Below are 27,826 nucleotides of genomic sequence, written 5' to 3' on the forward strand. Positions count from 1 at the left end.
ATCTTTCGAGCTGTTGGTGACTGCTTCAGCCAGCCACAACGACAGCGCGTGGAGGTGGAAGAGGATATGCGGAACTCTGTCCGTGCATGTAGAAGACGAGCTGGTGCGTCGATTACGGCAATTACGATCCCGGTCCTTGGCGTGTGTTGTGTTGCCCTCCCTTCACGCTCTGTGCTTCCGAAGGCAAGCATGCACGCACGCACATACCTGTCGCCAATGCCAGACACCATCCTCCGACATCCCAATGCCTCCGATGGCCTTCCAGTGCATGTGCCATGGCATAGTCGCGCCATGTTCCTGGGCTGCGGCTTCGATTCTCACACCTTGACATTCAAGCCGTCGTCTCCGTTCTCACACACCGAAGACATCGCCATCTTCCACGCGGACCAAGATGCGAGCGGAAGTTGCGTTCAGGCGTCAAGCAGCCAGAGCAGGCACTCTACCGAACACGTCGACTTGCGATTCCGAGGCTCGATTGGGAACGCCATTGTTGGCGGCTCCGCGCACGGCTCGTACACCAAGTCCGTCTCCGAGAATGGTGATGTGCGTGGACTGATCCTCATGACACGCAAGCTTGAGCTGAATGCGAAATAGTCAGCCAAACTGTCTACGCGTTCATCTCTGCGCATTGGCACCATTCGCATGAAACATGTGCCACAGCTTTCCTCAGAGGCCATCACCATGCTACAACGAGTCGGCGGCCACGACCATTTCCTGCATGCATACGGCGACTTCTACGTCGCAAGCATGCTTGTTGGCGCTGACAACGCGCTGTTTCTCTCCTACAATTCCCACGACTCCGCAAAGCTGGAGGATTTCAATGTCAAGATCGAAGGCCATCTGCTGGGAGTCGGAGTCGACAAAACTATCGCATCACTAGAGAAAGCTGCAGCTGCGGGATGCGACATTGCTCTCGAGGCGTTTGATTCACTATGGGACAAGACTGAGTCTCAGCAGTTCGCAGCCGCAACTTCACAACATCCACAATACGAAGGAATACGCGACTCTGCCATGCTATACGATGAGGCCGGTAAACTGCTGTCTGCGCGGCTTCGGCAGAAGACGGGTCTGAGCAATGCCGACCAGGAGTTGAATAGTCGCGACGTTGTGCGATTATCCACAGAAGGCACCATTGCTGAGATTGTCTTGTTGCCGATTCGCAATCTGAGGCAGTTTGCAGAACTACGAGCTGCTGTTGCTTAACTTGGTCGCAGTAATGTCAATATTCGGAAATGGTTAAAGCATAACGTGCACCGCACCCGTCTCAGCTGGAGTGGCGCGCGCTATGGCGCTGAATCGCGTCCAAAGATGGCTTGTCTTCCCCACTACCAAGACTGCACTCCCACGATACTGTACGAACTAGGAACGCGGCCGAAAATATGCAGGCGCCACTGCACATTGGGAGTGCTGAACCAGATTAATGTACTGGAAAGCCCGCGGAGTCGACCTCACTGTGAAGACACACTTACATTCCGGACCTTTCTCAGCATAACATGTCGTCCCTGGAGATCTACTCGATCACATCTCCACCAACCGACATTCCGCTATTCGAACATGTTGGCGACTTGCGAAGGTGTCACTTCACCACAAGTCCAGTCGAACATTTTGTACTCGGAAAAGCTCCACCAACACCCGTGGTACCGATAGCGTATCAAGGGCAGGCAAACGCACGTCTCAGCGTGACTATCCAGTATACGACACCGAAGACCGCTGCGCAGCGGCGTCTGCGTTGCAAGATCATCGGCGAGGGACGGGAGATCTCGGAAACCATTTCTTTCGAGACGACCAACTTACCCCAACAGACGCTCCCACCTCTCCAACTCAAGGCACCGATCGTTGGTGGCAAGGATAGAGGATTCCCGTGGAAGTTTGGGGGCACAGGCCGGCGATCTGCTACGGCCCGGGTCGAGGATGATTCTGGCATCGAGTTGTCATCCAGCACGTTCGAGATCGAAATTTATGTGCTGCACGCCAATCTCCCACCATACTACACACGTGATGGCATACCTCTGGACCTGCTGCGTTTTAATGCCTTCATCCCGAAATGGCTGAGTCCGCAGCAAGATTCTGACCGGGATCCGGATAGACCGCTCGATACTGATGACTGGGCAGCATGCGTGATCAAAGCCTTGTTTCGCGATCGTCGCCTGACATACAACGCATCCGGGGGCGGAGGAAAGTACATCAGTGAGGGTTCGCTGATGATGGAGTTATTTCTGTCCGATCTTGTGAGTAGGGTTCAAGATATCATCTTAAGCTAAGATTCTCACATCATGCTAGACAGGACTATCATATCGTCCTGACGATCGCACAAAATATGCAGTCAACTGCTACGACCTTGCCCGTCTGGCCGAGTCAATCATACCTTTGGGGACGGGTTACGGGACGGTGAAACCAGTGTTTTTAGAGCCATATGGGTAGGTCGCGATGTTGAGCTTGCAGTGTGCGTTCACTCCGACTGACCCTCATAGCTGGATGAAAACCACACGCCTGATCGGAGACCGATTGGAAACAAACAACCCATTCTATACTCAACCTAGGTGGCGCAAGAGCGATGGCACTGTACGACTGATATGTGATCAGAAGGATACAGAGGAGGGCAGACGTTCCGCCTTTGCAAACCACATGTTCCTGACCATAGACAAGTCGGGAGGCACATATGCCTTGGACAGGTCCGTAGGCGTGGTCGAAGCACACATGGTGACCATACTGACAAGTATTTTCAGCACTTGTGGTCCTGTGACGGGCGAAATGAGAGTTATCGACTACCCGAACAGATGCATCGCCCAAGACCCGTATATTCACGACATTTACAAGGGTACCAGGAGTAAGCAGGGTACTGTTATGGACATACGAACCAACACGCCCGTCTTGTCAGGTCTGATGCCGCGAGTCAGCCAATTCGCTGGAGCTCAAACAATATCTGATAATAACGAGAAGAGCCGCATGAAGCCACTTCAGGCAAAAATGGAGGAAAAATTTCCGCCGCCCAGGAACGCTCGCGGAGGCAAGAATCGTCTTTCCATCGGCACCTTGCAGCTACCAATAATCAGTACCATGCTCCTGCCAAGCTCTGCGCCTATGAAAAAAAGACCGGCGGACGTCCCCTGCACCTCCTGGACATTTCAGTACGATAATGGATCTCTGAGTGAACCGGTCTTGGTCATGATATACGTCTGGACGTATCCACGAGAAAAATATTCGACGGTGTCTACGATTACGCCTTTGAAACGTTTCACAGATGCATGGGTAGATCTGAGAGATCGCTATGGAGTCCATCCCATGGGTCAGTGGGATTCTGCGGCAACGTCTCAAGATGGTCTTGCCGTGCGACTCTTTGCCGACCCTCTTGCATGGGCTATAACAGCGATTGTCAGCCAAAGCCCTTCGACTGAGATATTGCAACTGGTTTGCAACAGAGTGGAGAGAGCCTTGAGAGTGCTGCGTAACGATGGTACAGACATAGTACTTCTCAAGGTCCCCATAAAGGAGACTTTGGAAAAGGCCACCATTGTCCTCCCGCCCTCTGCCCACGTGGGCGAGCAGTTCATCATGACTGTCGAGGCAAGTCCCCTGTTCATCTAAATCTCCAAAGTTTTGCGAACAAATCTTTAGCTAATTAATGTGATCCCCGCAGGCCGATTACCGGACTCCAGAATATGCCTGGTATGGCTACACGATCAGTATGTACAAGAACACCTGTCCACTCCTCATCATTGAGATGACTTTGCTAATCGACTGCTGCGTTGTTGTACAGACTCTGCTGGTGGGCACGTCGTTTTGGTGAATGCCCAAGACGACAAGAACAACCTCATCTTTACATTCGTGGCTCGAAGCGTAGGTCTCGATACGGTGAAATTAACCCTTTATGATCATGGTCTTGGCCCGTACCAGCGCACGATCAGTATAGGAATTGTTTAGAGAGGTTAACAGATGTAAACGACAGACACGCAGAGACGTTGTCGAAGATTTGAATAGATGTTGTTAAAAGTAGCTCATCTGTTGTGTCGTGCATTGTCTTGTACTGGCACTCAAGTCTTCTTCCTGAAGGTCCGCAATCTCGACCTCGGTGATACTTCATGTTCAGCTTTCGGTAGTATCGAAAGCTTTGTTGTTTCGAGCCATGCTAATCTCCATCTCATGATATGTACAGTTCATGGTCCAGCCTTCCGCTGCTGTCTCCCTCTCAAATGCCAAAGTATGTCTTCATCCTCTCGTAAACATAGAAGCTCGTTGCGACCATGGGTATCACCTTCACATATCCAATTCCAAGTCCCACAAAGAAGCCTTTGAAGCCCTTGTCTGCTTGTATGCTCCTCGCGACTTCAATCATCGTCAGTCGATGCCCGTCACCGACCACTCCTCCGACTTGCATTCGCCTTCGAATGACTTCAAGAGGGTATGACACTGTCTGGCTGACGAAACCTGCAAAGGCTCCCGTAGATAATTCTGCCCATGCTCGTAAAGGAGGAGGTTTCCCAGGTGCGAGCTGCCTTTCTGATCGTTCGTTACGCGGGAGGACTGTGTAGGGCGCGAGGGCTGGTATTCGCATGAAGTCACCTGCTGCATCATGTGTGAGGAAAGATGCCCCGGCGTAGGGGATCATGCCCCAGAGCGTGGGTGTGAATCCTCTGAAGAAGTTGCTCAGCCCACTCGCAGGCGTGGCCGTCCGTATCGCGGCCTGTGTTGCTTCTACTGTTGCTGCCACCGGTCTTGGCATTGTGGCGGTATTTGTGGGCACCGGCTCAGGCGGACGCTCTAGGTATATCTTTCTGCATATCTGCCGTACTGTGACGCGTTTGCTGGACTTCGTTTCAAAGGCGAGTCGCACGCGTATCACTTCCAGTGGGTACGTGCAGAAGACGGAACATATCCCAGCCAGACTGCCTGCCGCAAATCTTCGTTGTGGTGTCTCGTGCGCTTTTGTAGGTATTACCACTGCGCGTATTTGCTCATAGGCCAGGAACTTGATCCCGCCATAGGGGAAAATACGTAGAAGTGTTGCCGAGTGCCCTCTGAAGAGTCCTCCCACTCCGCTTGAAGCGTGGATATCTCGAATCGCCTTCGCAGCGCCACTCCACGACCCAATATACTTCTCGAATCTTGGATTGTTCGCCTGGAAGAGGATCTTAACGCGATCGAGAGGCGCTACGACCGTCTTCGCCGCGCATGCTGCCAGTCCACCTGCGACACCGGACCGTACAACATATTCCCAGCTTTGTTTTGGTATCTTTCGCTGCCCTTCGGGTGCTTGTCTCGGGATGATCGTTTCCTCGTCCGTCGGGCACACTCCTGGGACATTCGGTTTCATCGTATGTGGTTCGTGGGTCGACGGTGCTGTGACATGGCTGGCATGCTGCCCAGAGGCCAGTGTGGTCATCGATCAGCGTTTGGTGGTATGTTGTTTCGTCGTCGTGCTCGGGAGGTACAGTATATCAGGGCGATCGTGCTGGCGACATCGGACCAAACGCTATTTCCGGTGGCTGAGTTGGATTGTTTATGCCCGGTCCATGTCAGTAGGTTCGGTCGTCTTGCTGGGTGTGAGGTCCTGGCGAAGAAGAGACAGCTGGCGGAATGGTAGGTATGGGCACAAGAGGTCGCTGGCAATAGTGCAGTGCGATAACCGGACGGCAGTGCGGCAGACGACAATGACGATCTCAAAGCCGAAAGCTTGAACCGAGGCCGCGTGCGCGGAAGAGCCGCATCTCATCACCTGCATTTTGTCTCGGAAGCGACGCTGACATGTTGTTCCATTCCGGGCTTACATTACATCGCATTGATTGGTGCACAATACACGACATTGCCTCCCTAACCTTTGCCCACCAGCACACTGCAAACTACACTGTAAAGACAGCCCACTCGCGTCCATCGATTCTTCCCATCCACCCACTGATCTGGTCCTCCTTCATTCACGAGGCTGCCGCCTGCGGCCATCACTCTACATCGTCGAAGGCGATGGCACCAAGCGTGTTCAGCGCCAATAATGCCATGGCTACGTTTCTACGGGCTAGCGTGTAGAGCCGGGAAAGAGATGGAAGATGTTGGCGACTTATTCTGGGACTGATGACAACGAGGGAACTTGGGTCTTGTCCGCCAGGACTATCTACATTCCTGGACGCTTCTTGCTTCTGCCTGACATCGAGGTGCCCGTGAGGCTCGTGATACAACGCATGCCAAACGCAGTGCATACAACCTCTCTTGATTCGGGCCTTGGCCTCTGGCCTCAAGAATCCTGGTGTTGGACTTTCGCGTCGATGGGTGCCAATGATCGTCACGCTCTGGCGTTATTCGAGAAGCATTTCTGGATACCAACCTCTGCATATTCCCGCGACGATAAAATTGGCAACAGTCTTCTCAATCATAGGTCTCTGCGTCACGTCATTTCCCTCGCACTTCTCAGAAAGCGGTCCTGTTGGCATTGGCTGCAATATTGCGGCACAGACGCTAGGGTCAAGGTAGGTCAGACCTCTACTTCAATTCCCCGGAGCCAAGCGCGCTGGCCTGCTGCATACGGTAATAAGCGACCAAACCCCAAAGACTTTGGACGGCATGATCGTGATAGACTTTCGCACTCCAAGTGGTGCTCGCATTGGTTGTGCTCGTGGTTTGCCTATGCATTCATTGCGAATGTGCTACGCCTCTCCAGGCAAGCGATGGCCCGAAGGGCGTAGCACTCACTGAAGCGATAAAACAGGATCACATGCGTTGATAGGAAGCGCTTCGCTCTTGGTCACGGGTCATTGTGATCATGCATATTGATCCATCAGCTAAGGAAGTATGACCAGCATCTTGGCATGGGTGGTTATGGTCAAAGTTCTCCCTCGGTCTCTCTCTGGCAATTATCTCACCTCCAAGGCTCCAAACATTGTTCCGCCGGACTTTCAGACCTGACCTCCAGGAATCAGTCTTGATCAACCCTCTGGCCCGCAGTTCCCCACTCGCGATGCAGAATTTCCGAGGCTTAGTGCTGTGGTCGCTTCTCGTCTTTTCCCCCTACGGACAAGCACAGTCATCGAACCTGACAATCGCTTTTTCGCCAGCTATCAGTGAAAGCTGCGCATCATCGTCTAATGCGTCAGAAGTCGGAGCGGTGACATTCACTACTGCCGACGTTCCTATTTTGAATCATTGCTTCAATCTCGACGAAGTCTTCCGAGGCTCAGACAGCGGAAACAACACGTTCACGGTGCCCACAGGCTTCACAACGTCGGGCGATCCTTCCCTCGTACATTATGTCCTGTCGAACCAAGAAGCTTTCGACCCCGCGGCAAACTACAGTCATGTCTATTATCAGCAAAGCTTTCCGGTGTCGCGCTCACAAGGCAGTGAAGAGGACGATCTGCCAGACAACACGGCAGCTCGGCTATTCCAGCTGTACTCTGGGCAGAACTGCGAAAACGCCATCGAGATTTCCGCTTCTGAAGGACAGAACACCCGGCCGTGGTATGCATATAGCTGCGTCAGCGATGGTCAATGCAACGTCGCTGCGTTCAGCGTGAAGAGCTTCTTGGTGGGTGATGCTACCACAAGATTGAATCTAGGTTGGGGAGACAAATGTCGAGACTTTGTGTATTCAGGGGATGGAGCGAGATTGAGAGGAAAGGTTGGATGGGCAGGCGCTACGGTGATCGTGGTGTTGACGTGGTGGATGTAGAGCACGTCGTGACCTGGAGAAGGACGTGAAATGTAGATAACAAAGTCAATAACTCTGCATAATCACCATCCAGCTGCCAATTTTGTCTGGGAGCGAATTCCTTCCTCTTGCCTTCCCAACCCAGTACGCCTCACATCAGCAAGCACGACCGCACCATGGCAGGAGGGTGCGTTGACTTGCAGTGTCCCAATCAGTACATGTGTCTCTTGCATAATGGCGTCTGACATTCTCTGGCAGAATGCTGAGAACACCATTATCCTGATTGATATCCCGCGATCAATTGCAGCAGCGCAAAGCACGAAAGAGGGGCCTTGCACGGATTTCATGCTGTCAGTGGTAGCGTTGGAGACGCCTTTCCCGGCTCAGAAATGCAACAATACAAGAACTGTCAAAAGCCTTGCAAACAGCGCCGCGGACGATTTTCTACACCAAGAATACCATACTTTGCTCCAGCGAGCTCTAGACGAGGTTCGGTCTTGCCACAAAGATGGTTGGTGCCAAGAGCGGCCTTTCATCTCGTCCAGAGGTGTGCGCAATGCTAAGCGCAAGGCAAGTGATGTCCTCGCGGATAATCGGAGCAGCGAATTGCCCACAAATATTCTCCGGAACATAACACAGCCATGTCTCACACCTCCGGACGTCCGCTTTGGGAGAGAGGAAGGCATCGAAGACGGCGAATACGAGCCTGGGTCCCATCTATGGAACTACAGCAGAAACGCTGGCACGATGATTTTGACGCATCATGATTTGAACACTGCCAGTTCCACAGACTATGGGTTCCGCATACCAGCGGATGCGACTTTCTTTTTGGCAAATTGTTCAAATACTGAAGTGTTCCACGACATAGTCGAGCAGCGAAAGCTCAAGTTCGACTTCATTCTCCTGGATCCACCTTGGCCGAATCGTTCAGTGAAGCGGACACACAAGACTCCAGGAACTTCATATGCAACGATTTCGACTTTGCAAGATATTTCAAATTTACTGTTGAACATGAATCTATCACAATTACTTTCGGAAACAGGTTATGTGGGCGTTTGGATCACGAATAAAGCTGCCATACGGGCCTTGGTACTTGGTCCTGGAGGTCTGTTTGAGCATTGGGGTGTTGATTTATGTGAAGAATGGATTTGGTTGAAGACTACAGTACATGGAGAGCCTGTCACGCCACTTGAAGGTATGTGGAATGGAAAGAAGCCTTATGAGGTTCTTCTCGTTGGCAAGAAGAAAGTCACAGGTACGGCAGAGGCTGGAAATATCACGCGCAGAGTCATGATAGCTGTGCCAGACTTGCATTCGAGGAAACCATGCTTGAAGAAGATGATCGAGACATTGGTCGGGACGAACGGAAATGTCCTAGAAGTCTTTGCCAGACATCTCGTCACTGGTTGGTGGAGCTGGGGCGACGAATGCTTCAAATTCAATTGGCAGGGGTATTGGCAGGGCGCGGAAGAGTGCAAGAGACCATGACAGAACAATGACATGAAGTCTATCGTGATAGGGCAAGCACGACAACCAATGAGTCCCGGCCTGATCTGAAACTCTGAACAGGACATCCTCGACTTTGCACTCATCTCACTTTTGACAGTACGAGCACCACTGTTCTCCCGAAACATTAAACTCGGCCCGATCGACATCGGCATCACCAGCAGCACCGGCCGAGAGCAAGGCCCGCCACTTCTCCGACCAGGGTGTCCCAGAAAGCGGAAACAGATCCGCAAAGCTAGAACACGGGGGTCTCGCGAGAGAACCAACACCGCTAGCATCTCCCTCCCTCCAAATCCAAGCTTCCTTATCGGGACCAGTCACAACGCCAGAATGTATCGGAGCGGTGTCCTAAAGCACTGACGACAAGTTCCCAGATACCAGGATAGCATCACCATTACCGAGCAGTCCCAGGAATCATCATGATGTTGTCTCCGGCAATTCCAGAAGTTTGATAACGCTCGTTTGAATCTTGTAGGCTTATAGAGCTTTGAGCTCACGATGAGCCTTGTCGTTGTCGTGTGACTGGAATGCCACATTCGGATGTAAAGTGTCCAATGGGCTGTTCAGCCGGGGAGTTATGTCGGGGAGGAGTGAGATGTGGCTTGGGTAGGTGAAGGACAATGGAGACTTCAGCCCGTACTCATCAGCAGACAATTGCGCGTCCTTCCCCTCTTTCACCTCTCTCGCAGCCACGTCAACTAAACATGCCGATCACACATACAATTCCACCACCGCCAAATCCGCAATACCTCTATCGCGTCACGGATAGCACATCACATATTCGAGCCAATTCATCTTCGGGAGATTTCGACACGGGAACTCATACGGGAGCTTCTTGGGAGGATATCATTTCTACCGCGACACTTGACCGACACTTCACCTCACCAAGCGAACAATTCTTACTTTCATCATCATCTTCTTTATCATCCTCCTCATCCAACACTTCAGAAGAACATACCGAAGAATATGGAGCCCCATCCCGGCCCTTGCTGATATCAACAACCACATCATCCACCTGGGCCTCCTCAGAACATCGCAGAAGACTATACAAAAAACGCCGAAGTGATGTCCGGACGTACAAAATCGATCTGAGTAAATTTGAATGGGAATATGTGGAAGTTGCTGGAGTGAGCGGCAACGATGGCAGAAGCATTGCAGGGGAAGCCGAGAAGATCAGATTCCCAATCCTGAGATCACCGGGTTGGGAGTGTGTGGTTTTCTCGACGGATTGTGCGACGCAAGGGTTGGATTGGTGGAATCATCGGAGAGATAGTGAGGAGTGGTTCGCGGTCGTTTGTATTCCGAGGAAATTCGTTGAGTTGTTGGAGGTTGATGGAGTAGATGTTGGCCGGAAAGGGAGGAGGTGAGAGATGCAAGTCGTGATGATGTTGGTGAAAGTCGATCGAGCACTCTTCTTACTAGATGGTTTCGCTCGACATCATGCGAATTCGAGTGAGCGATGACTGCAAGTTTGTGGGCGTTGGAACGTCGATCGAAGTAGCGAGAGGCTACAGTTTGTCAAAGGCACAGGATTTGGTCAGCTGTGGAAAGTGTAGGCATGCAAGCCATGACACAAGAGAGAAAAAAAAAGGTAATGTCTTGACAAGAGTCCAATGTCTTGTATTACATCGAGGGCAAGTCATATGCCAGCAAGCATTTCTTATGCTCATGCTCGAGTGAAGCTATCATCTACACATCTAATCGTAAAGCGCTGGTGTCGAGCGCAGAAGGCAGCCCAATGCCCTATTTCCTTACGCCAATGCTGAATTGTAGTAAAGTGCTGTTGGAAGTGGGTCCGTGAACAATCTAGTTCGCAGCAGCTGGACCGAAGTTGCCCTTCTTCTTGAGCTCGGCCTCCTCTTCCTCCTTGAGTTCTTGGTCAATCTTAGCGCCCTTTGATGGCTCGTTGCCGTGGTTGATGGCCTGGTAGGAAGAGATTGTGTTAGTATTGGCGTGCTTTAGTGAAGCAGCCGTGTACGTGTTGACTTACTGGCTTCGTTGAATCAATCTTGCTCTCCAGAGTCTCCTGGTCCTTCTCACCCTCTGACTCCTTCTCCTTCTTCTCCTCGTTCGCTAGGCGGTTGGCGATGGAGCGCTCATCCTTTGGGTCGTTTGGCTTGTGCGAGTTCTCCTTGCCCTCGTTGTAGCGGTCGGCCTCGCGAAGCTCAGAGTCCTTGTAGTTTCTCTGAGGAAAAGAGTCAGTCACCTAGTCTCATGAAGGAGGGGTGGTGGGGTAATGCGTACCTGGTCGCCAGCCTCGTATGTGCGGCGGTCACCAACGTTGGATTGAGAAGACATTGTGATGTGTGGTGATCGAGGAGATGCGATATGTGTTGGAAGAAGCTTTCCACGTTCGAATTCGTGGTGTGTGAGCAAAGATGCAGAGCAGTGGAATGGAGCACGAGACTGCTATTAAAACCGTGGAACTTTCACTTGGAGGTGACATCACAATTTGTCGTCATGATCCACAGAAATGGCTTGGATGTTCAGGAACGCCCGCTGAGCACGGCTTGCACTGGTGGAGTCGACTGCATCACAGCACGACAAGTTCATCGTGAAATGTCGTTTCAACAGATGGATGCCATGCCGACTATGACATCTTGGGCACCGGCCGGGGCAGAAGACCATGTTTACGAGCGACTGATCGTGACCTGAAGGCGCACGGCCGGCCCCGTGGACGTCGAATATCTTATATCGTTTGAGGCGCAATTCTTATGGCCAGGCTGACTTGTGCATCGAAAAAGTGGTCTCTCCGCGATACAGGAACATGTGAAGCTGAAGAGGAAATCTTGGCGTGTGCAGCGTGCGTACCAGTGAGCGTACGTACAAGAAGAGAGTGCGTACATGCGAACGTCAGTTAGCGCCGGCTGCCGCCGATTGGCTTATGAGAACTGCCTGTCCGTCAACGCCTAGTTAGTCTCATAGCCACCAGAATACAGTACACAAATCATCAATCTTGCAAAGGCCGTACCTCGGTATTGAGAGGGACTGCAGATACATCTGATCAAACCAAAATTCATTCCTGGGGTATCATTGGATCGTAGCCTTGTCCTTCGGTCTATGTATCCTTGCTCTAATGCATCATATTTTCATCGCCCAAACGCCTCGCTAGGTTCTTTACCAGGTCAATGTACCATCTTTCCCTACTCCAGTTCGATCGTAGCAGGAGGCTTGCTGGTCGTCTCATACACCACTCTCGCCACGCCTTGCACCTCATTGGCAATGCGATCGCTGACGCTCGCGAACCAGTCCATCGGCGCCCCCGTGAAGACGTTGGCGGTCATGAAATCGGTGGTTTGCACGGCCCGCAAATGAACAATCTCGCCATGCAATCTCTGATCACCAACCACAGCCACGGACTTGACGCCAAGAACTGCAGCGTACGCTTGGGAGATCTCCCGGTAAAAGCCAGCCTTCCTGATCTCCTCAATCCAGATCTTGTCCGCCTCTTGAGCGATGCGAATTCGGTCAGGAGTGACTTCACCAATGATGCGAATTGCGAGGCCAGGACCAGGGAAGGGGTGTCGCCAGACTAGATTCTCTGGAATACCGAGTTCGGTACCAAGAGCGCGGACCTCGTCCTTGAACAATTCGCGAAGAGGCTCGATGAGCTTGAGGTCCATCTTCTCGGGAAGACCGCCGACGTTGTGGTGCGTCTTGATCGTGGCACTAGGTCCCTTGAACGAAATGGATTCGATGACGTCCGGGTACAGAGTGCCTTGCAGAAACCATTCGACTTTGCCAGCACGTTCGGTGTTCTCAGCGGCAGCGGCAATCTTCTTCGCTTCCTCCTGAAAGATCTCGATGAACTCGTTGCCAATAATCTTGCGCTTCCTCTCTGGGTCTGAGACGCCGGAGAGCTTTCCGAGGAAACGATCCTTGGCGTCGATGACTGTTAAGTTGACCTTGAGACCTTCCTTGAGAGTCGCTTCGACCTCGTTGGCCTCATTCAAGCGCAGACAGCCGTTGTCAACCATGACTGCGTGAAAGCGATCACCGATCGCAGTCTGCATCAGTTTCGCGGCTACAGTAGAGTCGACGCCTCCACTGACAGCACCGATGACCTGCTGCTTGTCTCCGACCAGGGTCCTGATTCGGGCAACCTCTTGATCCACGAATGCGCCCATTGTCCAATTCGTCTGCGCTTTGCAGATTCCAACAGCAAAGTTCTTGATCAATGTAATGCCCTTGGGCGTGTGCGACACTTCTGGATGGAATTGAATCCCATAGAGGTGTTTTGTGTCGTGTGCAATGCCGGCGAATGGTGCATTGGCAGTGCTGGCAATTGTGTGGAAATTGTCGGGCAGCTTCGACACTTTGTCGCCGTGCGACATCCAAACCACCTCATTCTCTAGCCCTTCGAACAGTTGATCGATGTGGGAGTTCTTGTCTGCATGCTTCTGCAACTGTAGGGTGGCCTTGCCGTATTCTCTCTTTTCACCTGCAGCAACGCCCTTTCCAAAGTGCCAGGCGAGCTCCTGCAGGCCATAACAGATGCCGAGAATGGGAACGTCAAGATCAAAGATGGCGTCGTCAACGTGTGGAGCGTCAGGAGCGTAGACAGAGTATGGCCCGCCAGAGAGGATGATGCCTTTTGGCTTGAAGTCGAGGTCTTTCAACTTTTGCGTGCACGGCAGCATTTCTGAGTAGACATTGAGCTCTCTAAGCCGACGCGTGATGAGATGCGTGTATTGCGACCCGAAGTCAAGCACGAGGATGGTGTCGAAGGTTTTGTGAGGAGCCGCAGGTAGGTCGCCATTGGTGACGCCGTTGGTCGTGGCCATGTTGGCTGAAATTGTATTTATTAGGAATTTGGTAGGATGAGTGAGTGTTGGTTGTATTGACTCCGATTCGCAAGAAATTCTTCCACCGCGACGTGCATCGAGGGGCCCGATAAGGGACCTCGCTTGTGATAGCCAGAAGTCGTGGTCACAGATCTCACGTCCGTGTCACTTCATCGCGTACTCCAACACGCGGACGCATCAGGCGCCGACATGACCGCCATCAGACACCAACACACGGAGATCTGCAGTTGCACATACTGAGATTTGTTTGCGACCTTGGTTTGCCGCGTCTCGTCTTGTCATCCAGAACCAACATGTCTGGCAGTCGCTTTCAGCAAGAACCACGACACTTCCTACGGCACTCGGCGGTGCGAGAGCCTTAAAGCATGGGACAAGGAAACTCATCGATCACGCTGCCGGCGGGGCCCAGTGTCATAGAGACATCGGAATCATCCGACTTGACCTTTGAGAAGCCGCTAGGAGGGCCGCGCTTCCTCCGCACTGTCCGCGCCCGACATCACACGGGTGTGGTTGTCGTGAAGGTGTGCAACAAGGTCGATTCCAAAGTCTCGTTCGCCAAGTATGCCAAAGCCCTGAAGCAAGAACGAAAGCTATTGAGGGATATCCCCAATGTCCTGTCCTATGCCAGGATCCGAGAGACGAACACCATCGGTGTACTAGTCCGCCAATTCATCCACACGTCGCTCTACGATCGCGTCAGCATTCGCCCTTTCTTGGAAGAGGTCGAGAAGAAATGGATCGCTTATCAGCTGTTGTGCGCCGTCAAAGACTGCCACGATCGGGGAGTCTATCATGGCGACATCAAGTCCGAGAACGTGCTGGTAACGTCTTGGGGATGGGTCTACTTGACCGACTTCGCGTCAGCTTTCAAGCCCGTCTATCTGCCCGAGGACAACCCTGCGGACTTCACATTCTACTACGACACCTCGGGACGTCGTATATGCAATCTTGCACCGGAACGCTTCTTCATGCCTGGTCAGCGGCCACAAGACGACGATGTGGTACAGTGGAACATGGACGTCTTCAGCCTTGGCTGTGTTTTGGCTGAACTCTTCACTGAATCCTCAACTTTCACTCTCACTCAGATGTACAGGTACAAGCGAGGTGAATACGACCCGACCGTATCATTGCTCAGCAAGATAGACGACGATCAAGTGCGTGCCATGATCACTAGCATGATCAAGCTAGATCCGTCCGATCGTTGGCATGCGGATGACTACCTCGAGGAGTACAAGGGAAAGGTGTTTCCGTTGTATTTCTACAACCACTTTCACACCTTGATGCGAGAAATCACAAATCCTGGCTTTGGGCACAAGCCGATACCCTCCGACGATTTCAACAATGGTGAAGCTGATGCGCGGATCGACAAGATCTATGAAGATTTCGAGATGCTATCAGTGTCACTCGGATATGGCAATGCCACACTGCCGGAACTTGTGGCGCCGCAAGCTTCCTATCTTCGCGGCCTTTTCCCTCTTCAGGTCGATTTGCCAAACAGCCGCCACACCGCTCACGCAGCTGATATGGAAGAAGGAGACAACGGTACGTTCATCTTGCTGAATGTGATAACGGCCTCAATGCGGAGCTCGGCTCGAGCAGCCTCAAAAATGCGAGCTTGTGAGCTCCTGCTGGCGTTCGCCGAGCACGTGCCTGATGAAGCCAAGCTGGATAGGATCTTGCCATACCTGATGCCTTTACTGGACGATTTCAGCGAGATGGTTCAAGTTGCTGGCCTCCGGACGATGACGCAACTTCTGGCCCTGGTCAGAGTAGTCGCCCCTATCAACTCTTCTCTCTTTACACAATACATCTTTCCCAGATTGCAGATGTTCGTAAAGAGCAATGGCTTCTTACATACTCCGCTGGTTCGAGCGACATACGCAGCTTGCCTTGCAAGCCTTGCTGAAACCGCTTCGCGCTTTCTGGATGTCACGCAAGCGCTAAGAGTAGGAGGCTCACTTTCTTCAACCGAGAGAGACGACATGGGCGCAGATTCTGTCACTAGCGCGGATGCGTACGACACAGCACGCACGGCTCTGCAGGAGCAATTCGAAGCCCAGACCAAAGTCTTTCTCACAGACACAGACAACTCAGTTCGACGAGCATTTTTGACATCTGTTCCGAGTCTATGCGTGTTCTTCGGTGAAGCCAGATCCGCCGATGTCATCCTGAGTCATCTGAATACCTACTTGAACGACCAAGACTGGCTGCTCAAATGCGCCTTCTTCAAAACCATAGTCGGCATTGCAGTGTACATTGGCAGTGCCAACGTGGAAAACTTTGTGCTGCCACTCATGCTTCAAGCCTTGACTGATCCGCAGGAGTTTGTCGTTGAGCAGGCGCTCCGGTCTTTGGCAACCATGGCCGAGGTCGGCTTATTGCAACGTGCAAAGACTTGGGAGCTTATGGACACTGTTGCCCGCTTCGAGATGCATCCGAATATCTGGATCAAGGAAGCGGCTTCGCACTTTGTTGCAGCAGCGACAACCTACTTATCGCTGGCTGACATACGAATCCTTGTTGCGCCATTGATTCAGCCATACTTGAAGGTACCCGTGGGAACGCTTTCAGAATCAGAATTGCTGGATGCTCTGAAGAAGCCTATCCCGAGGACTGTACTTGACCTTGCTGCACAGTGGGCAGGCAAAGTTGACAAAAGCTTGTTCTGGAAGACCGCAAGAGACTCGAAGCAACTTTCGTACGCCGCGACAGGTCAAATGCCGCCGCAATCCTCAGTGGCCGAGCTTGGTCCGAAGGCACTAGCAAAAATACCCAAGACCGATGAGGACGAACAATGGCTAGGGCGGCTGCGTAATGCTGGAATGAGGAGCGAGGATGAGATGAAAATTCTGGCATTCCGCGAGTATTTGTGGAGGTCTGCTCAACGCGTCAAACGAGGCGACTCGGACGAGAAGGACAGCATATACGACCAACTCATCAGCTTGTCTAAACTCGGAGTTCAGCCTCGGACCGTCATATTTGACACAGACCTCAAGGCGTATGAGCAAAAAGTTGAGAAACAGAATCGAACGATCGCCGAAGCTATAGAAGAGGCATCCAAAGCCGAAGGCAAGCAAGTGGCAGCGCCGGAGAGCAGTTCTGTTGAGGACAGTAGGACAGATGCTCAAACACAGGCTCCTGTGTCGATACCTGAGGCCACCCGTCGCCTATCCGGATTGAAGCACAATCAGTCAGGCAGTCTTTCGTCTTCTCCAAATTCTGGAATCGGCCTACTAGGCAACGTGGACCATGCTTTACGACAAAAGGGCAATGCGGCTGGCCTTCTTGGCGCTGCAGGGAAAGCTCAACCTGCGGTGGCAACGAATGATACGACGGCGCATGGGAAGTTAGACCGACCGCAGTCGTCAAGTCGTCGGGCTTCACCTGTGCCAGAGGTCTCAGAGAGACGGAAAGCGTTGGAGAGAACAGCGAGTCAGCGGCTAGGCCACACCTACACTGGAAGCGACCCAACAGTCTTGAAACTCCTCGATGCCGTCTACGTGGACAACTTCCCTATCGATGCGGCAGACTTCGGTCCCTTTGTGCAACCCGCCAACGGCGTGATTCCGATGAACGCAAATCACCCAAGCCCTGGGCCATGGAGGCCGCAGGGCAGATTGGTGGCGGTGCTTGGCGAGCACACTGCGAAAGTGACACACATTGCTGTTGCACCAGATCACGTCTTCTTCTTGACTGCGTCAGAAGACGGATCAATCAGAGTTTGGGATACCTCGCGACTGGAACGAAATGTAACCTATCGCTCACGGCAGTCCTACAGGCTCGGGCCTGGCGTGACTGTTACCAGTCTCTGTTTTGTCGACGCGACGCACTCTTTCGTCTGCGCTGGCTCTGACGGCTCAGTGCACGTCGTGAGAGTGGACGTCCACGAGTCACAAGACAAGTCAACTCGCTATGGCAAACTTCGCATCATCAGAGAGTGGCATGTGCCAACGACAAACGCGGCCGGAGAGCATGCAGTCTTCTCCGAGCACTTTCGAGGCGAGTCGGCAAGCACATTAGTACTTGCTACAAACCTGGGGCGCATATTGGCTATCGACTTGCGATACATGTCTATCATCTTCGATTTGCAAAATCCGCCACATCATGGGACGCCAACCTCTTTCTGCATGGGCCGCAAACATGACTGGCTGATCGTGGGCACGTCCTTGGGAGTGTTAGATCTCTGGGACATACGATTCCATTGCAGGCTGCGATCATGGACCTTCCCCAATGCAACGCCCATAACTCGCTTGCAGCTACATCCCAGCCGGCGATCCTCAAAACGTAATAGGTTCTGTGTGACAGGAGGGACAGGTCCTGGCGAGATCACCGTTTGGGACGCGGAGAAGGGCATATGTCTGGAAGTGATTCGACCCTCATTTCCTGGTGGAGAGGAACGAAACAACATACGAGACTACGAGCTCAAGAATGTGGAGGACGAGCGCGATGGCCTGCTCGGTCGGATCGCAGCAGAGAGCAGCACGAAAGCTGTTCATCATACTGTTTCGTTCTTTGGAGCGCAGCCTTCTGTCAAGGATCCGGATGTCCAGCATTCCTATGCGATCACCGGCGGGCCCGACGGCAAGGTTCGATTCTGGGATACTGATCGCCTAGAAGGCTGTCGTCTCGTCTGCGGCGCTTCCTCCCCTGACGAGAAGCCTGTCTACACTTTCAGTCAGCTGAGCATGGATTGTCGCCTCTTATCTGAGAAGCCACCCGATGCCACTGTGAGCGCCAGCGTGGTCAACTCACCTTCAGGGAAGAAGATTGCTGGATCTTCGGCGAACAAGGCTGCCGGCAGATACGAGACGATTCGATTGGCGAGTCAGAATCTGATGAGAGGGCATTTGGATCTGATCACGGATGTGAAGATGCTGGAGAGGCCGTTTGGAATGGTGATTAGTGCAGACCGGAGCGGCATGGTTTGCGTGTGGCAGTGAGTGAATGAGGAGATGAGACAACCCGTTATGAGTTGCGCGCCTTAGCGGCTCTCCGTTACAATTCTGATTCTTCGCCTCTCAGTTAGGCTCTAAGGATACCCTTGCCTATACCGCAATGAATGACACTAGTCTCTCTTGCCAGATATTGACCTAAGCACGATAAGTCTACTCCACCTTTGCTGCCTCGCTGTATCATTCCACAAACCAGTAAAGGCGTCTTCTATGTTCTTGTCATGTCGGAGTTTCTGTGCCATCGCGTATATAACATGTCGCACTTTTAAACCAATGCGATACGTGCAGAACCTGGCACTCGAATGGACAAGTTGTTGGAAGACATCGAAGAAGCTGACGATACAACACGTCTTGTTGGTTCATACACTATGCTACACACTAATAGTTCAGACTGAACTTGGTTCAGCGACTGCCTCCTCGCCTACTATGCACAAAAGCCATCGTTCATGGCACGCCCAAAAAAGCCCAAAAATTTTCCACATCAAGACATTACATTTCTTCGAAGCTGAAAGTAGAAAGGTTTGTCAGGCATGTTTTGCCTTCGAGAAACGAATCACTTCGGCTCTTCCGCAGCCGGGCTCACGTTGGAGCTCTTAGATGCTGTTCGCCGCTGCCAGAACCAGCCGCCAGGTGTAGGGGCGTCGGGCTTCTTGGCTACGTGAAGTTCGTCGGACTTCTCGTCAGACGGTGTTGTGCTCGCGGGCGTGTTCTTTCCGGACGACGCCACGCTCGCTAGAGGGTTGCTAAAAGGCGTCGTTGGCAACGAGAATATCTGCGTGGCGGCAGCGAGCGTAGATGTGCCTGTGGCATCCTGCTCGCCAGCTTTGCTAGCTGCATCAGCTTTGTCGGCTGCGAGTTTGGCTTCCGCCTTTACGGCATCAATTTCCGCTTGCATACGGGCCATCATCTCTTCTTGCTTTCGCTTCGAGACAGAGAGTGCTTTCTTGACTTCGTCGAGCTCTTGTAATGCCTGTGCCTCAGCAGTTTTCGCATTCACCAGCTCGACCAGCAGCGCTTCTTCCGGCACAGCCTCGTGTTGCTTCGTTGCAAAGATGTCTTGCGTAGCAAGTGACGATGTTCGTTTCGAGAAGCCTCGTCGGGCGGTCGGTGCACTCAGCTGTTCGCCAGCAGATGCATCTGTAGCAGGAGAGATCAGGTCCGAAGGCGAAACACCGGTTGAGCCTTCTGGAGATGCGAACTCCGTTCGCAAAGTCGGAGCAGCGAGGTCTGTTGCGATTGGCGACGTGTTGCGCAGGATTGAATGTCGCACGCTCTGCACAGATGAGCTGGATTCGCGTCGGCCGAGCTTCAGCTCCCGCAGTCCACCGGGCACGCTGTGGGAGCTGGCAGTCCTGCTGCGAACGTCGGAAGAATTGCCCAGCGTCGGTACTTGCTGCAAGCTCTCTGCCCTCACCATTCGTTCTTTACGTTCGATGGATCGCGCTTGAGCGCTGAGCTCGCTGATTTTGTGTTCGAGTTTCTGCCGCGACTTGAACTCATCAGCCACCCTGATCCTCAACTCCTTCACCTCCGCTCGCAAATCGTCGCTCTCGTCCTGTACGGCGGAAATCGCAGTCTGCGATGCTTCGAGCCGCAAGGCAAGATCTTGTGCTTGCGCTTCAGCTGCGGCTAATTGCTCGCGAGTCCGGGCAAGCGTGCTTCGCAGGTGGGCTTTGGTTTCTAGGCCCACAGAAAACCGGACATTGGTCTGCAGTCGCTCTTGTGCTTGTTGAACAAGATCCTCCATCTCGTCTTTTTCTGGTGTTGCGCTGTCGACACCTTCTATTTGCACTTCGGTCCAGTCTCCGACGCTCAGCGGCCGACTGTTAGGTAGTGGCACTTCCAGTGGAGATAGCTTCTTGGGTGGAGGCGGCATTGTTCTTCTCCGATCTTCCTTGTCCTTGCGAAGTTTGGTGACCATCTGCCTCATTATTCTGTGATCCTCACTCCGATCCTCCCGCTCCTTCTGCAGCATAGCCGCGAGCTGTGCTTGTTCGCGTTGCATCTCGCCCATGGCCAAAAGGAGATCCTCGATCTGGGCCTGCAAGTCACGCTGCTGTGAGACCAACATAGATGAGGTCTGTGGATACAGCGAATCTGCTTTCGATTTCGTGCTCATGTTGTCAGCTACGCTTTCCCGAACGTCGTTACGAGGATCTGGCTCTGTGATGATGGTAGACGCCAGACTGACCGCGCTTGAGCCATTAGTAGACGCACTGTCGCCGCTGCTGGAGCTATCATGTGCGTCTGTCAGGTCTTGTTTGCTCGGAGTGCGCCTCAGGAACGATCCAGGTCTGCCGAAGAAGCCAGGCCGTGCCTGAGCCCTGTCGGCCGTCTCAGGTGACAACGTGGTGGTGCTTGCATTGTGCGTGTGATTTGTGACGGGCTTGCTGGGAGTGGAAGCGTGTCCAGGAGCCCAGAGTCGTCCCAAGAAACCAGATGCTGCAGCCTGCACAGTGGGCAAGAAGCCAGCACTCTGGCCGACAGCTTCGGCGGACTGCTTCTCAAACTCTTTCTCCAACTCCGCCAGCCGCGCGTGGGTAACGATGTCTCCGAGAGAGGTGAAGTCGTCTACCAGCTCGTCCGCGTCACCGCCATAGCAGTCCCACATCTCACGTCCCAGCAAGAGGCTCATGACTTCCTCGAATTCCTCCGTGGCAAGCATTCGCTCCTCGTGTCGCCTCATCAGAGCAAGCGCCACTCTCATAACGGTCTCGTTGGCGCCCTCGGCGAAAATGACGTCGTAAATGCGGAAAAGCATGCTCAGCGGACAGGACACGGCAAAGCATGACAAGAACCATTGGGACAAGTACGCTGGCTCGATGCCATGCTTGGCCAGGTGTTCTTGGAGTTTGGGGTGATGCTGTTTCAGAAGAGCGGAGAACTGGTAAATGCGCATATGCAAGCCCGAAAGAGAGGGCAGGAACGAGGCACGCAGTGAGAAGTGGTCCATGAGTCTAAAGTGAAATTAGTGAAGCCCGGACGCGTGCAACCATGCGGACACACTCACCGAACAAGCACACAGAATGCATCCCGCTCGCCCATATTCATGAGCAGCGGTCCTACCAGAAAGCCTAGGCCCTGGCAATAGCCAATGTCCTTGTCGTGAAGCGAGAAGCACTTCAACACTCGCCCTAGCATCTTCTGGCCTTCGCCATCTGCGTCGCGGAATAGTTCGACTCCGGGAAAGCTGCGGCCCACGTCTTTATTGATGATGCCTTCGTAGGAGCTCTTCTCGTGCAAAAGCCGCTCGTAGGCGTCTTCCAGGTCACGGTCTCTGGCGCCTGCCATGGACGACCATACCACGCCTCGCAACGGTGGTGGTACGCCCGATCTGATCTTCGATGTGGTTAATGTGGGCAGGCGGGCAGCAGTGCTCGGGTAGTCCTGCACGAGTGCGACCCAGAACTCCAGCTCCGTCATGGGTGGTGTTTCTTGAGGCGAAGGCGGAAACCCAGTATCGGACGCGAGGCTATATCGGATTGAAGGTGCATCGCTCGCAGACACGAGCTTCTTCAGCTGCGCCATGCTTGGAGGGCGACTGTAGGCTCGCGTCTTCCGGCGTATAGGCTTGCTCGCGGAAGCCTTGGGGTCTGCTGCGAACTTTGCGTTCTCCTGCTCGAGTCGCGCCAGCAGGAATGCGGTTGCATCGTCCTCGGCACCCTCCTGTGTCGCTTTGTCCTCTTTCTCCTGCTCTTCATTCTTGTCAAGTTTTTGCCAATCCACCTGCACACTCCCTGAGCTGTCAGAGTCGCGCGTGCCAATGCTGCTGGTCCTGCTCATCGGCGTCACCGGGGTGAGGGAGGGCTGGTCCAGCATGTCGATGGTGTCAATGGTGGCATTGCTCGCTCGACGTGCCACGGGTTGCTCCTGCTGGTGCTCCCTCTGCTGCCAGCCCTGCAGGTCTTTGTCTGTCTGGCCGAGCTCGATGGCAGACATGGGCGGAGCGGCGGCAGAGTCGTCGTCCTTGTCGGTGTCAAAGAGCGTGCTGGGCCTGTCTAGGTCGGCAAACTTGTTCTGCAGGATGTCGAGGCTGCTAACTTTGCGCAGGTGTCGGCGAGAGCCATTGACTCTTGGCGTGGCCAGCACGTCGTCGATGGTGTCGGTGCTCAGGTTGTTCCAGTCCATGCTGGTGTCAGACAGGGCGAAGCTAGCCATGGAGTCGCGCGTCGGATCATGGGGCGTCGTCGGCGTTCGCGGGCCCGTGGGCGTCTCGGGCTGAGGAGAAGTTGACAAAGCACGATCGTCCAGGGGCTCGTGGTGCAGCGTGACGGTCTCGATGAAGACGGGTTTGGCGAGCTCCTGGGTTGGCGTGGACACGCTGTCGCTGTCAATGCTGCTGGCTATCGACACGGTGATGCTGTGCGGGCTGCCTGGCCGGCTGTGCTCGTCGATGTCACTCTCTCCCTCGTCCGAATCCCTCCCCTCCTGCTGCTCCTGATTGTCCTGCACATCCTGCTTGGGAGGTGCTATTGTTGCTGCAAGTGTTGGTCCAGCCGTTGCAAGCGCAGCCTCCTGCTCATCTCCGGCGGCGGTGGTGGGCACGGCGGGCACCTTTTCCGCTGGCCCCGTTGCGCTCTCCATCCTCCTCCTCGCTGATGGAGGGCGTGTTGAGTTCGCTGGCTGTTCTCTTTTCCGCTATCCTCCTCCGATCTCCTCTGTGTATGGGTGTGAGCTCTGGACCAGCAGAGCCCCGTGCCGCGTGCAAGGATGTGGTTCGCGCTATGTGATTAGCAGGCGTATGTCGATAATGCAATATCAATGGCCCTCCCCGCCGTCTGCTTCAATGCCGCCGGCTGTGCACGAACAAAGAACGAAGGAAAGGTGGAATGAGTGGGTTGGTGCAGCGGCCGAATGAATGGAGACCGTCTACACGCACACGCGTTGGCGAAACACAGAGCACGAAGCAGAGGAGGGTGGAGCGGCGGTGGTGGTGAAACACAGGTCAATCACAGGCCCGCGCCAAAACGAGTGGTCGGTGGTCGCTGGAGCCCCTGGAAGCTTAACAGTCGCCTAGTTAGTGCGCGCAACATCTTCATCTCCTGCGCGACAATCATCCCTCCGCGTGCCGTCTTGTACAACACAGCAGCAGAACGTGTGGCGCGCTGCTCTCCTCGGCGCCGTGGTCCGCTTCACGCGTGCAGCCACTACATGTACAAACACGCTCAGGAGAGCACTCCGCTCGCTGCCTGTTTGGGCGACACGGCAAATGGCGAGCGGCGGCAGCGTCGACCCTGGTCCCCGCGAGACTTGCCAAACTCCTGCACGTCGGAAAGTCAGAGCCTCCTTCTCGCCCACTCATCCTCAGAACAATCATGCACTCACCTGAGCAGAACAACGCCCGTCTCCCATGTGGTCTGACGTACTGTACGCCTTTGCAGCGATATGAACAGCCCACGTCAGCCACGGGTTCCGAAGCCATGGCCATATAACAGAGCACACTTCCAAAACACTCATCTGCACAGCCCATCATGATTCAACTCGGCCTGCAAGAAGAATGGCTCTCGAATGCCGTCGTCCCGCTCGCTCACCTGCGGGACTGCTTTTCCATATTGTACGCAGCTGGCGTGCTGGTCGTCAAGGATACCATCGCCTCGGCAATAGTGCCAACCACCAACGCACACCTCCAGCATTGACCGAATTGGGAGACGCACGAGCTTCGTGGAGCAGCACCTTTCAATTCATCCTCTTCTAACATATCGTCACCACTTTTGACAATCGTCTGTGAATCTAGAAGCAAGCACGCGGCTTACGAGAGATCGAGACCAGGACCTCATCACTGCAGCTAACAAACTTCCGGACAAATCTCGCTCTGAAATCTCGACATCATCGCTGGAGAGACGTCCTTCTCGTGCTGTGCTTGACCATGCCTGGCTGGGGGAATCCTGACAGACGGCGACTGAAAGGCTTTGGATGAGCGGCCCGACAGCAGCGTCAGGTCAGCTTCCATTTACCATCGCGCTGTTGTTCGAGCTTTGCAAGTCTATTTCGCTCGCACTAACAGCTTTGCAATAGGGCAAATATGCCCCATGAACCGCACCGCTGGACGATCATACTCGTTCCTGGCGCCTGGCATGTTGACTTTCACTGCCAGCCACCGATCCCATTCTTCAAGGATGCCGGTTACGACATTGTACCTCTCCCACTGGCAGCGGCAGGAGACAGCAACAGCACACTAGAGCAAAATATCTCAAAGATCTCACAAGCGATCACGACACAACTGGAGCGTCCACATCAGCACGTTGCGGTCATCTTCCACTCAGCTTCCGGCTTCCTCGGCACAGAAGCAGTCAATCGCGCACTCGTCACACACCATTCAGCGACTGAACGTGTTCGCATCATCTACCTCGCCTCAGTCCTCGATTGGACGCCCATCGTAGCCCACCTGGCCCAAGGCGGTTTTCTACGTCTCGACCTGGACGCTGGCTACTTCTGGTGCGACGACGGCTACAAGCTATACGACGATATGAGCAGAGAAGACGCACGACCATTTGTCGAAGCCCTCACATTTCAGAGAGTCATCGATACGCCAGTTCTTAGCTCTGAAGCTTGGCGGAAATGTGATTTGACCCACGTAGTGACTACCAAAGACAAAGCAAATCCGCTGGAGTGGCAAATCAAAATGGCAAAGGATTATGGAATGAGAATCGCGAAGATGGAGACTTCGCACTGCCCGTTCATCAGTGCTCCGGAGTATTTTGTACGGACTATTGATGGGGTGCTGAGGGAAGGGTCAACGTCAACACCAGTGCCATGAGTCAGCTGCGACAGTCTATTCAAATAAGAAGCCGCTGCAAGCTTGTCACCGACTTGGCGCATTCATTTATGGAATCCTGCAATGCGAGACCGAATTTGTCGCAAAGTGGTTTTCATCAACACGTTCAAGATATGCATTAGGCTGTGTCTATGTGTACATACTATCATCGCAACACCGCGTCGTTCGTGACTCCGTTCAGTGTCACTCACTGCTCCTTCTTCTTTCCCTTCTTCTTGTTCTTCTTCTTCTTGCCCACGGCGGCCTTGCCTTGCCCGCCTGCTCCTCCACCAATAACAGCCAGTAGTGCACCAAACGCGCCTAGTCCAAGTGTGATCAGATCGGCCACATGCACAGCCCACCAAATGTGCTGCACACCAGCCTGGCAACTCTCGTACTCAAACTTCCACTCCTGCTTCTCCTGGTCCCACCATGCACTCAGCAGGCCCGCATTCCCGCCGAATTCGCCCATCATGCTCCTCACTGTGACCTCTCGCACGCCTGTCAGATTCGCATTCTTCATCCGACTTTTCCTGGCATCCGGATATTTCTGAATCATCCATTTCTCAGGCACATAAGGCGGCGGGCGTGGAGGTTCATCCCGAGCTTCACGGGGTTTGCGTTCTGGTCGAGAGTCTGCTTCGCCATCGTCGTGCTCGTTCTCATCGTCCTCGTAGTCCAACCTCGGTTGTGGTTCAGGCGGAGGCGGAATGTCCTCGATAATGGTCCGCGAATGGTACGTATCGCACCCTGCATGATCGTGGCCATTGAGAATGATAGATTTCCTAGTGCGTTCAGGTCCTACAATGCCCTCCAAAAGTCTGGTGCTGACGGCCTCACTGAGGTGGTTTTGCTCTTTGATACCACCGGAGAAGAACGAGCCGTGCTCTTGAGGGAAGTAGTCGAAGAATGGCCCGTCTGTGCAGATCCCAGCTGGTTTGTAGAGAGGGATGTGAGTGAGGAGGATTGTGCCAGCTGTGGGGTCTTGCGGAATCTCCCAGTAGAGCCGTTGATTCAGATGATTGTTGCTGTCTAGATGAAGATCATAATTGGACACGGGCGCGTCGAGGTTCATGGAGTTGAGGATCATGAGTCGCAGATTGGGAGTGGAGGGTTTTCCGGTTGTGGTGTCCACGGTAGAGGTATCGTTGAGGAAGAAGGGAATTTCGTAGTTGACACGACCGAAGGCTTTCTCGAAACGCTCGATGCGCTCGAAATCGATATCGCCGGCATATCCAATGTCGTGATTACCTGCCACGGTGATGATTCTGTTCTTCCAGCTCTTATCCTTGCCCAGCGCTTCTGCGGGAGTGTCTTTGAATTCTGCAACATGGCTAGGCACTTTCACCGCGCCTGTGAAGACTGTATTCCAAAATCGTTCTGCTCTTCGTCCAAACTCGGCATCGTCTATCCATTGACTGCCCAGCAAATCTCCCAGCACCACGACGTGGGTCGGGTCTGTATCCCTTTTGATAGTCCTGTAGATATGCGCCAAATAACGATCATTGCCCCAAAGATCCAACTTCTTATGATATGTTCTAAATGCTCTCGGCAAATCCTCATGCCATAGTCTCCTGCTCTCGCTGCTCAAACTGGTCGTGGTCTGTCCGAGGCCATGCTTCTGGATACTGTCGATAACGCGTCGTATGCTGGGGAAGAGTTCTGTGTGTCCATGATCAGGCAGACTGGTATCGCCCTCCAACTGCGGATCACCGAATGCGAGAAGTCGAAAGGGCGCTGGCTGGCCGGTGCTGGTGTTGCTGGGAAAGCTGCATTGGTGAACAATGGGATAGAAGTAAAGGTATAATGTTGCGATCAAGGTAGGAAGCAGAAGCAAGCGGTGCACGCGAAGGAAAAGAGCGGACATTGAAACGGCATTCTTGTCATGGTCACAAGAAGCGCCTCAGCTGCGGGAGTCTGGTCTTTTGGTATCGGCGGGCATGGTTCAGGGGGATGGATCGCGCTTTGCGGCTTGCCGAAAAATAGTGCCTGCGCCTGGCCTGAGGCAGGAGTTTCGGAGCCGGCGGGCAGGCGCGAGAGATGGTTATGCTTTACACTTCACTTGTTCATCCTTCATCTTCTCGCCATGCGCAGACCACCACTTCCATCGTGACGCAAGAAGGGAATGCCTCAGAGGATGAAGGTCGCATCTCAAGCAAACTTGGGTCGGCACGAC

General features: G+C 53.5%; 10 protein-coding genes across 10 annotated transcripts; 5 read left to right on the forward strand and 5 right to left on the reverse strand.

Annotated features, from left to right (window-relative positions):
- Window positions 1-189: 189 nt before the first annotated feature.
- On the forward strand, window positions 190-1,203 carry RHO25_008012 (uncharacterized protein; the record flags this gene model as incomplete). Its single annotated transcript, XM_023600168.1, has 2 exons — window positions 190-543; window positions 595-1,203. The coding sequence occupies 2 exons, from the start codon at window positions 190-192 to the stop codon at window positions 1,201-1,203; spliced, it is 963 nt and encodes a 320-aa protein (XP_023449631.1).
- A 290-nt stretch (window positions 1,204-1,493) lies between these two features.
- RHO25_008013 (uncharacterized protein) lies at window positions 1,494-3,585 on the forward strand (the record flags this gene model as incomplete). Its single annotated transcript, XM_023600169.1, has 4 exons — window positions 1,494-2,228; window positions 2,281-2,417; window positions 2,472-2,672; window positions 2,727-3,585. 4 exons carry the CDS (start codon window positions 1,494-1,496, stop codon window positions 3,583-3,585), a joined length of 1,932 nt encoding a protein of 643 aa, XP_023448604.1.
- Window positions 3,586-4,186: 601 nt separating this feature from the next.
- Window positions 4,187-5,311, reverse strand: RHO25_008014 (uncharacterized protein; the record flags this gene model as incomplete). Its single annotated transcript, XM_023600170.2, has 1 exon — window positions 4,187-5,311. The coding sequence occupies one exon, from the start codon at window positions 5,309-5,311 to the stop codon at window positions 4,187-4,189; it is 1,125 nt and encodes a 374-aa protein (XP_023449630.2).
- Window positions 5,312-6,943: 1,632 nt separating this feature from the next.
- Window positions 6,944-9,121, forward strand: RHO25_008015 (uncharacterized protein; the record flags this gene model as incomplete). Its single annotated transcript, XM_023600172.2, has 2 exons — window positions 6,944-7,510; window positions 7,892-9,121. The coding sequence occupies 2 exons, from the start codon at window positions 6,944-6,946 to the stop codon at window positions 9,119-9,121; spliced, it is 1,797 nt and encodes a 598-aa protein (XP_023449654.2).
- A 1,824-nt stretch (window positions 9,122-10,945) lies between these two features.
- Window positions 10,946-11,437, reverse strand: RHO25_008016 (uncharacterized protein; the record flags this gene model as incomplete). Its single annotated transcript, XM_023600173.2, has 3 exons — window positions 10,946-11,062; window positions 11,130-11,324; window positions 11,384-11,437. The coding sequence occupies 3 exons, from the start codon at window positions 11,435-11,437 to the stop codon at window positions 10,946-10,948; spliced, it is 366 nt and encodes a 121-aa protein (XP_023449029.1).
- Window positions 11,438-12,282: 845 nt separating this feature from the next.
- Window positions 12,283-13,923, reverse strand: GUA1 (GMP synthase (glutamine-hydrolyzing); the record flags this gene model as incomplete). The annotated part of the gene is made up of 1 exon (XM_023600174.2): window positions 12,283-13,923. One exon carries the CDS (start codon window positions 13,921-13,923, stop codon window positions 12,283-12,285), a length of 1,641 nt encoding a protein of 546 aa, XP_023449307.1.
- Window positions 13,924-14,309: 386 nt separating this feature from the next.
- On the forward strand, window positions 14,310-18,884 carry RHO25_008018 (uncharacterized protein; the record flags this gene model as incomplete). Its single annotated transcript, XM_023600175.2, has 1 exon — window positions 14,310-18,884. One exon carries the CDS (start codon window positions 14,310-14,312, stop codon window positions 18,882-18,884), a length of 4,575 nt encoding a protein of 1,524 aa, XP_023449033.1.
- A 565-nt stretch (window positions 18,885-19,449) lies between these two features.
- RHO25_008019 (uncharacterized protein) lies at window positions 19,450-23,480 on the reverse strand (the record flags this gene model as incomplete). The annotated part of the gene is made up of 2 exons (XM_023600176.2): window positions 19,450-21,853; window positions 21,907-23,480. The coding sequence occupies 2 exons, from the start codon at window positions 23,478-23,480 to the stop codon at window positions 19,450-19,452; spliced, it is 3,978 nt and encodes a 1,325-aa protein (XP_023449030.1).
- A 1,438-nt stretch (window positions 23,481-24,918) lies between these two features.
- Window positions 24,919-25,653, forward strand: RHO25_008020 (uncharacterized protein; the record flags this gene model as incomplete). Its single annotated transcript, XM_023600177.2, has 1 exon — window positions 24,919-25,653. The coding sequence occupies one exon, from the start codon at window positions 24,919-24,921 to the stop codon at window positions 25,651-25,653; it is 735 nt and encodes a 244-aa protein (XP_023449036.1).
- Window positions 25,654-25,858: 205 nt separating this feature from the next.
- Window positions 25,859-27,517, reverse strand: RHO25_008021 (uncharacterized protein; the record flags this gene model as incomplete). Its single annotated transcript, XM_023600178.2, has 1 exon — window positions 25,859-27,517. One exon carries the CDS (start codon window positions 27,515-27,517, stop codon window positions 25,859-25,861), a length of 1,659 nt encoding a protein of 552 aa, XP_023449035.1.
- Between the last annotated feature and the right edge of the window lie 309 nt (window positions 27,518-27,826).

This window comes from Cercospora beticola, chromosome 5 (genome assembly GCF_033473495.1).
Source record: "Cercospora beticola chromosome 5, complete sequence".
NCBI lineage: Eukaryota > Fungi > Ascomycota > Dothideomycetes > Mycosphaerellales > Mycosphaerellaceae > Cercospora > Cercospora beticola.